This window comes from Pyrus communis, chromosome 8 (genome assembly GCF_963583255.1).
Source record: "Pyrus communis chromosome 8, drPyrComm1.1, whole genome shotgun sequence".
In the NCBI taxonomy this organism is placed as follows: domain Eukaryota; kingdom Viridiplantae; phylum Streptophyta; class Magnoliopsida; order Rosales; family Rosaceae; genus Pyrus; species Pyrus communis.
Window position 1 is genome coordinate 26,044,227 of NC_084810.1, and position 10,048 is coordinate 26,054,274.

The 10,048-nt window shown below is 35.0% G+C and overlaps 1 protein-coding gene across 1 annotated transcript; it reads left to right on the forward strand.

Annotated features, from left to right (window-relative positions):
- Window positions 1-1,499: 1,499 nt before the first annotated feature.
- LOC137743405 (dehydrogenase FPY6) lies at window positions 1,500-5,192 on the forward strand. Its single transcript, XM_068483289.1, has 12 exons — window positions 1,500-1,798; window positions 1,892-2,032; window positions 2,238-2,286; window positions 2,493-2,510; window positions 3,048-3,163; window positions 3,236-3,353; window positions 3,484-3,530; window positions 3,946-4,034; window positions 4,144-4,204; window positions 4,285-4,362; window positions 4,514-4,624; window positions 4,788-5,192. The coding sequence occupies exons 1-12, from the start codon at window positions 1,682-1,684 to the stop codon at window positions 4,914-4,916; spliced, it is 1,074 nt and encodes a 357-aa protein (XP_068339390.1). The 5' UTR covers window positions 1,500-1,681; the 3' UTR covers window positions 4,917-5,192.
- Window positions 5,193-10,048: the final 4,856 nt, after the last annotated feature.

Consider the following 10,048-nt stretch of genomic DNA (forward strand, 5'->3'; position numbering starts at 1 on the left):
ATTAAACTATTATTTTATTTCACTATTTTCTTTTCATAATTGTTATTATATATTTTATATTTTTATATATATAAATAATTGATAATAGAAATTCATATGACGACTAGTCCCAGATTCCAGCTCTTTGTTCTAATTGGGGTTGGACATGCTAGGTGACTAGGTGGGCAACTAAAAGAGGGACTGAGATGGATAAGGTAGTGCACAGAGATGGAAAACACAGAGGAAAGAGAAAATGGAGGGGAGAAAACAATAAAAAAATATTTAATAATTAATTAAAAAGCATTTGAAGCTGATGTCAAATTTGGCAAAAGGAGGAGAGATGCCATTCTATGTCATGTCACATCATATTTGACTTCTAGGTTGGAAATTATTGATGTTGTCTTTTGTTACTATTGTTGCTGATTTGGACATTTTAATACCTCTTTTAAAGATGCTCTACTATTATATAATTACATGACATGTCAGACTATTTAATATTGATAAGATATTAATTATTAATAACATTTATATTTGATAAAATCTTATAATCAAATGACAAGTTCAGCTACTTAATATTGATAAGACATTAATTATTAATGACATTTATATTTGATAAAATCTTATAATCAAATGACTTGTTCGGCTACTTACTATTGATAAGACATTAATTATTAATGACATTTATAGTTGTTGTGTTGGGCAAAATTGTGGGAAAGAAATCCTCTCCGGATTTTTTCTACCAAGGTCACTGGATCAAATGAATCGGACTTTTGAAATTTCATCCAACGGTTCAAAATTGTTATAGCTTTTAAAGGATCAAAATAGGTGGGTCGTTAAATGAAAATTTCAAAGGCCTGAATCATTTAATCTAGTGACCTTGGTGGAAGAGATCCGGAGAGGATCTCTTTCCAAACTTGTGTTTAATTAAGTTAGTAATTAAAACAGTGTGTTCCAACAACTTTACTTTTTATTTAAATTCGAATTTCTCATAGTTGATATTATTGATACTTGTTATTTACGGTTGATATAATACCTGTTACGTTTTTTCATTGAAATCTACTTAAGAAGCAACTCATGACACGATATCATCTTACTGGGTAAAAAAATGACTTATATGACACGAGTACACTATCACGTAACGTCTTATAACAATAAAATAAGAACATGTATACTTATTATGTGTAAGTTATTCTCATCCAATGACTTGACATACTTTTTTCCAAGAATGGGGTGTAATAATGCCAAAAAGGAAATTTCGTTGCATGGCAAAATGTGAATTGTACAACCCTTTGATTATAAAAAAACTGTTATGCAAGTGCAAAATAAGAATTTTAAAATTATGATAATTATTCTCTAATTAATTATATGGTATTTATGGTAAGAGAGGTGTTATTGGTATTTTAAAATTTTTATTTTACATTCTTTATAAATATATATTTTTTTCATATAATAAAAAGTTTAAAACATAAAATGAGATTTTTGGGATGGTAATAACAATTCTGTTATGCTAATTATCTTAATTAAAAACTATTCACCGCTCTCACTCTCAGTCACCATCGTCACTGAATTCCCAACCCAAATTTAACTGTTGAAATTGGGAAATCAAGTAAAGATCCATTCCAATCCAAACTTGCAGGAACAAAATCCCATTTGCTATATTTGCAAGAAAAGCAGACAACTTACTGTATTTTGGTTCTGAAAAATGGGACCCCAGATTGCCATTCTTGGAGCTGGAACCTTCGTCAAGACCCAATACATTCCAAGGCTCTCTGAGATCTCCAACCTCCTCGTTCTCAAAGCCATTTGGAGCCGCACGGAGGTACAATTTTCCAAAAGCTTTAATCGTTTTATTTACAAACTATAAAAGTTTTGATCTTTTTCCAAATTTTTTGGTGGGTTTTGTTTGTTGTAGGAATCTGCTAGATCGGCGGTTGAGATTGCTCGGAAGCATTTTCCAGGAGTAGAATGCAAATGGGGTGATAAGGGCCTTGAAGAAATTATTGCAGATAGTTCGATTCTTGGTGTGGCAGTTGTTTTAGCTGGCCAAGCTCAGGTAAAACTCAAGCTTCTGTAAAAAAGAATAAATTGTGGGGTTCTTTTTTATATAAAATTTAAAGCTTTCGGGTTTAAATTCTAATTTGTTGGTAATTTGAATGTGTGAGGATCTTTATTGGATGACTAGTATTATAGGAATGCTTCGTGTAGTTGGACTGTTGGATTGACTACAAGTTTGTTAATTTTAATAACTGATGTTGCAGGTTGATTTCTCACTGAGGATGCTCAAGGGAGGGAAGCATGTGCTTCAAGGTTAGTTTTAATTTTCGACGTAATTGTTAAGTTGTGTGAGGATTTGAGAGGCCATCTTCACCCGCCATCAACTGCCGGGGAGGTGCATTTTTTTCTATTTTATTGAATGTCTAAATATTATGATGCAATGGTATGGACTAAATTTTTCTATTTTTCTGCGTGCTGTATCTGCTCACTATTGTTTGGCTGACTTGGTGGACTCGAAGAGAAACCTGCGGCAGCTTGTAAGTAGGATGCAGTTTCGGTTGAATTTATTGTGTTATTTGTTGCCTTTATATTTTGTATATTTGTATGACATATAGAATTGAAGATTCTGGCTATTTCTTTCATTGTTTTTTCATTTAATCGTCTTATTGTCTACCGGATCTTCACATATGATACAACTGCACCAAGGTTGAAGTTAATTTGTAAGCATCTTGAGGTAGCATGCAAGTTATGGTTTCTCTTGCACACAAAACTTTTCATGATATTAACTAGCTTTCGAGCACATAAGGTGTGTGCTATACGCAAGAACATAAGAAACAAAATGATCGTCAGATTGTGTGTCCAAAACAAATTTAAGAATTTCTTTTTCCCTCAAGCTTCTGTGCTTCCTATTCAGTTTTCCTCCATTATCTTTCTTATTTGACCATCACCTCTAATTCACACCACACCAGTGCTTCTATATCAGGATAAGATATAATGGTAGACAAAATATGAGAGGATATATGATTGTTCAATCCAAAAGTTCAAATTTCTAAATTACTGATCTGATAATGCAGCTACAAGGGAATTGGAAACTGCGCTGTCAAGTTATAAGTCAATTGTTGATAATGCCCCTGACAAACCAATTTGGGCTGTTGCAGAAAATTATAGATTTGAACCTACTTTTGTTGAGGTACTCTGTTTCCACTGCAGCTGAATTATTTTTACTTTTTCGACTTGAAATATCCTCATTGTCGCTTCACAGGGAAGGAAACTAATGACTGAAGTTGGAGATGTGATGAGCATCCAAGTTATTGTTGAAGGATCAATGAACAGTTCAAACCCTTACTTCTCAAGCTCCTGGAGGCGTGATTTTACTGCAAGTGATTTCTTTCAACTTCTTCCTCATTCATTAGAAATTACCACAAGCAAGATTTCCTGAGATTCCTTTCATGATTCCAGTACTACTTTGGTTTTCTTTCTCAACAAGATTATCTCCTTTATGGCAGGGAGGTTTCATTCTGGATATGGGAGTACATTTCATCGCAGGACTGAGGATGGTAATGTCACATTTTTCAAGTATTTAGTGACAGTAAAGTACCGTTTTGGTTTCTGTGAACACGTTCTGTTTCTCTTAATGTACTCTCTGCTGCTTATCCGAGCATGCATGTTGAAGTTTTATCTGCTGAATTTGACGTTCTAGATGTACTTATGCTGAAGAAAGACCAAATAATGAATCTAGAATCTGGTGACCGTAAGTGACTACTTCATGGGACTGTCATGGAATTGGGGATTTCTCGGTAGATGCGTATATATTGTGAAACAGTTATGTGGTTCACTGGGCCTGTAGGCAATTGGTTTTAGAGTTGGCCTGATTAGTTCAAACTTCAGGTTATCATTTATAAATGCATAAAGCATGGTCGAGTAAATTCATCTTACGACAAGTTTCTCAATCTGTCCTGTTCCCTTCAACAGCTTGCTGGATGTGAGTTAGTATCTGTGTCAGCTACAACCTCTCATGTTGACAAGACCTTGCCGGCACCAGATAGCATTTCCTCTCTCTTGTAAGTTATTATTGGATATGGTTAATTTACAGAATCTGTTTTTTTTTTTTCCTCCATATATTCTCGCAGCAACAATTCCACATGTGACCACTGGATTTTGTTTCTTTAGTCAATTGGAGAATGGATGTTCAGGTGTTTTTGTGATGGTGGTCTCCTCAAGGTCGCCAAAGGCATGTGGCAAAACTTAATTTCACTTTATCGTTTTTCATCTGCATAAACTTTTTTTTCTCATGGTGCTTTATACCATCAGATAGTTTGGCGATTTTCCGGCTTGAAGGGGACGCTGCAAATTGAGCGTGGGAACCAAGATGGACGGCATGGCTACGTGGTATGTTGAAATTCATCCTGCAGTGTACTTAATTGTGTGACGTTGGATGTCAGAATCGGATTCTTTCCTTTTTTCCATCAAGACTCGAATTTCATCAAAATTAACTTGTAATAAATTGACCAGCTCTTGATTGCTCATCGTACTATTATAGGTTTTATTTTATGGTTCTGATGGACAAAGCAAAAGCTCCTTCTACCAATTTAGCGGTGTGGATGAAGAATTCAAAGCTTTTTTTGATGACATATCACAGGTCACTCTAAAGGTAAATTCAGATGCCAATCGTCGTGCTATTTAGTTTTAACTTGTAGCATGTTCCAAGTGACCTTTGCATTTACGTGTTTAGTTGTTTCCGTTTTACTACTCTGGTGTGTGTGTGTGTGTTTTCTGTTCAACCCCATCTTCTGATGGTATTTGCATTGTTGCAGAAGGGGACTATCTATGAAGCTGAGCCTCGCATGTCCTTTTTGGAAGGTGCCAGAGATGTTGCTGTTCTAGAGGCAATGCTTGAATCTGGAACAAAGCAAGGGGCACCCGTTCAAGTGAAAAAGTTTTGACCAAACAATTAGATCTCTCTCTCTCTCTCTCTCTCTCTCTCTCTCGCTTACAGTATTGAGGTGCATTCGCAGTTCAATTTTTTTTTTTTTTTTTTTTGTTTACACAGTGAAATTGTTACGTTGAAATAAGAAAGGGAATATATTTATGTTATAACGTTGAAGAGTTCTAAACGATTGGTTATTGCCTCTCGAATGGTATCCGGATTGGAAAGGAGGAGAGTGTAGCTTCTGTAACTACACATTCATTAAGAGAATTGTGGTAAAGCTGTTTGATTTTTTCTGTTCAATCCCTTAACCTCTTCCAAACCATTGCCGTACCTGGGGTATATACGGTACACCCCTACGAGGTGTAGAGATCCTTGATACTCGGTTAAAGAGTATTGTATTCGTAATTCAGTTCTTATTTGTTTTCAAAGCATTTCAGATCTATTTGGTATCGTTTGGTATGCAGACGGGATGAGACGGGATGGGACAGGACGGAACGGAACGGAGCGGGAGCAAAGATGCCCTCGGATGGAAACGAGGAAGAAGAAGGAGACGGAGAGGTTATAATTTTGTGTTCCACGGATGTGGAACGAGTACTTCCAGGGAGGTGAGGTGGAACGAAAATTCACCCAAAACTCGTCCCGTGGAACAGCTCGTTCCACCCGTTTTAGGCGCACCAAACGTGGGACGGAACGCCTTGTCCCACTCTGTTCCGTCCCGTCCCGTCCCACGTACCAAACGGTACCTTTGTGAACAAATAATGCTTGCGCTTGAATTGGTTCCAAGACTTCTCATCACTAATGAAATATTTTTTGTTGTATCATTTGCTATGCACACCTGAAAAATGGAAACCTGTGAAAGCCACTTAAATAAAAAAGTACTTAAATGAAGGTTAAAAAAGTTGCTTTTCCTTTGAGATGCAATGAAAGTACGAGCATTGAACTCATGTGAGAGACTTGTGTGGAAAACCAAATTTTTGAGGCAAATGGCCTTCTTTTGTCAAGAAGCCCAATTGATCCATTCAAGCGCAGCTTATCCCTTCCGCTTGTAGAGTACTGAGTTTCACGACTGAAATCTGCACTCATTTTTACTTTCTGCTCACCGGCTTACCCATTTTAATTTTCTACACCCTTTTCCCCTTTTTGTTCACGGGATGTGATGTCCACACATCTCATTTTACTTCTCATACATCTTTTTAATTTTTGGCCGTCGGATCGAATGAATTGAAGAATATCAACGGGCAAAAATTATCAAGAGGTGTGTGAGAAGTAAAATGGAGTGTGTGGATAGCATACTCCTTTGTTCACCCACTTTACCCTTTTAATTTTTCACATTTTTTTTTTTAAACTTTCTGCTCACCCGCTTACCTCTTTAAATTTTCTTTATTTTGTTTAATCCAATAGTTAGACATTCAGTCGTCCACAATGGTATACACATTTTGTTTGATTTTATTTATTCCAACAGTAAAAAATAGAGGAAAATACTAAAGAAGGTTAAAAAAAAAGCTTGAAAATCACCGCCCTCTTTTCTTTTCTTTTTGACTTTGCATGCGTGTCTTGCGGATTTGCTTGCGCATGGGTCATGAGTACTGTTTGTGTCACTCAGACCTCCTCCAACCTTGGGCTATTTGCCAAGTTTCCCTCCAAACACCATTCAACTCAAGCTAAAACATTGGGTTAAAAGCCAAACGTTCAAACTAGGCCAAATTCTCCCCCCCCCCCAACGCGTGGACTCATTGCAAATTGGGCCAATCTTGGCCCACCCACACTCGGATGCGCCCCACGCGGTCTGCTTCCAATCAACTCCCGAGCCCAACAGCTCTTTCCCGCATCCGACGACCATCATTTAAGGACCGTTGGTTCAACCAACGGTCCAGATTCAAATTTCATCTTTTTAAATATGTTATTTTAAAATACATTAAATTCAACGGCTAAGATCGAATATAATCAAATATAACGATAAAAAAAAAGATCTAACGGCCTAAATTAAAATCCAACTGCTAAAATAATTAAAAAAATTATTTAACACAAAATTCACCCAAAAACTCTATAAATATCTATGTATTATTTGTTCAAACATCCACACAAAACTCAATTTTCTTCTACAATTCTTCCAATTTATCATTTTACCATTTCTTTCCATTTCCAAATTGTTCAACATGGTAAGAGAGCATATTAGAGGTCGTAATTGGACCTGTGAGGAAGATGTTGCTTTATGCGTGGCATGGGTTTCTGTTAGCGAAGATGGTGCATCTATCTTCCTTGCAAAGTAGTGGTCATGATTGACAACTGCGTTCAAGATGCTTTCAAAAAGCTCTTTCCTCATCTGAAATCGCCTCAAAAAATCATTAGTAGGAAATCTCGAACGCTCCATGAAATAATCTTTCATCATTTGGTTATGACACTCTTCTCTATCATGATGCACAAATGAACGCCCCGTGACAGAACCACGATGGCTAGATTCGCCATGGTGCTCAGATTGCATAAACAAGTTGACAAGTTCAACTTCGGCATTGAACAATTCTGCATCCTCAATCTCAATCCTTGCTTGGTATTGTGTCATCTGCATTGTCCATGCTACGCCTTCTTCTATCACCCATTGATGAGATATTGAGGATTTTTAGGAAACAAAAATTGTTTAAAAGTTGAAAGATTGGTGAATATAGAGGATAATTGAAGGTTAAAAGATTGTGTGATCAACTAATATTGGACCTGTGTTTATATAGAGGATGATTGATGAAAGTTGAATGGATAGTGAAAGTTGAAAGTTTGGTGAAAGTTGAAGGCTTGATTTGTCAAAAATTTAATGATTTTTCAATATTTATCGGAATTTAAATTTTTTTACATTAAAATGTTCATAAAATTAATTTACCATAGTCTACATATTTATTTTTAAAAAAATGATTTAACAAAAAAATTAGCCTAAATTCATTCTTTAATAATCCCGGATTAAAATTTTAGACCAAAATAGTTGGAGCAGAAAAGTTGTTTCTAGGCTAAAAGCTAAATTTTCCAGGCTAAAAAATTTGGCTTTTAGCCCAAGGATTGAAGATGATCTCAGAAAGATGTCAAGAATCATACACATAAATGAGGTTTATTTTCTTGTCATCTCTCCATTTTGGATAACTTGATGGTTCTACCTAACACCCCTACGACATATGACTCCAATGTCCAAAGTCTCCCACTTGATTTTTCATCTCCTCCTTTTTCTTTAATTTTAATTTATGTAATAATTATTCATCATTCTCCAATACAAATCTCTCTATGTTCGTATGTATTACTCATCTTAGGAGGAATTCTTTTGTCCGTTTACGAACAATCAGCACAATGGATGAGATCAAAATACAAAGAAGTGAGGAGTTTTTTGTGTACGTGATCAAACGACCATTTAGTCTGATTCTCCGTACCCACGAATTCCTCCCACTTTTAAATATTCAAACTTTTAGTAATACCTGGAGTATTAAGTTAGATACCAAAAGAGAGAAAGGTTTTATTTTTTAAGCTTAAATGTCAAAATAGTCTTTGTGTGTTATCTTATCGGTCAATTTGGTTCCTGATTAATTTGGCCAAATTGATCTCTGTGTTTATCTTGTTAGCCAATCTGGTAAAAGACCGTTAAAATTAACATGTATCTTGCAAATGAGAGAATAGAAATGTAACTTCAGTGTAAAACCATTAAAATACATGGAGACCAATTTGGCCAAATTAAATACACAGTGACCAAATTGATCAATAGAGTAAAATACACAAACCATTTTAACTTTTAAACCTTATTCTTTTAATATCTTAAAAAATGAAATTTAATTCATGGTTCTAATATACGTAACAATAAAAACAATTTCTTTCTCATTATTTTTCAACTGCCAGCATTGTGGGCCTAAGTTTTGCAATTTTTTTTCTCAAAACATGAATACTATTGTTCATATATTAATGTAGGAGGTTATACTTTGCTTTCGATATTGGCCCCATGAAAGTGAAACCCCCTTGTCAATGCCATATAAATCGAAATTTTGGCCATCGGTATGGCCAAATAAATTAGTTTGTGACATATCATACATATATCATTTAAGAGTTGAGGTTCAATATTTATTTCATATTTGATTTTTTCCTTCTACAGTTCCTTCTTGGGAAGTGACTTTCGTGATTTTGTTTTCTCGACACTCATGTCTGGTTTTATATTTGAATTGAATAAATTAAAAAGAAAAAACATAAATAAATAGAGGCGTGCATAAAGAAAAACAGAACTTTTTTGTAAAACTAAATATTATGATTTATTTGATATTATTGATGACTAGTTATGGAGTTACCGTTTCATTTTTGTAGGTTGGTCTAGTCTATTACTCTTTCTTTGTGCTTATTTCACTTTTAGGGGGTTGGTTCACCGGTACCACCTTTGTAACTTCATGGTATAACCATGGATTGGCAAGTTTCTTGTGGTAAGAATGGGTTTCGCTCTATTGTCCGAAAATAATATTCCAACGCTTTTGTATTTTCTCCGTTACTTGTGCGGATAAGGCTTATGTTATAGAGTACATTACTTCGATCTAACGATCAATTTCTAACCGCATAGCTTCATAACAATTGTGTAACACTCCTTTTTTTTTTTTTTTTTTTTTTTTGTCTCTTAGCCTTTGTTTGGCAAGCTGCTGCAAGTTTTCGATAACATATTTAATTTAATAATGTTTATTCAAGAAAAAAAAAATTCAAATAATTGATAAGAAGAGATAGGTATATTATTATACCCTTTAGACCATCTCCAATGGTTGGGCTAAAAGTCAAATTTTTTAGCCCGAAAAATTTAGCTTTTAGCCCAAATACAACTTTTCTACTCCAACCATTCTACCATAAAATTTTAGCCCGGGATTATTAAAGAATGAATTTAGGCTATTTTTTATGTTAAATTAATTTTTTTTTTTTAAAATAAATATGTAGACTATCGTAAATTAATTTTATGAACATTTTAATCTAAAAAAATTTAAATTCAGATAAATATTGGGTAGAGTCCACCCCGATTTCTGGGCTAAATTTCGGGGGGAATTTGGCATTGGTTTAGCATTTAGCATTTAGCTCAAAATTTCCCCTTGGGTTGGAGTGCGTTTGGGGAGAAATTTTGGGGGGTAATTTAGCTTTTAGCCCACCATTAGAGTT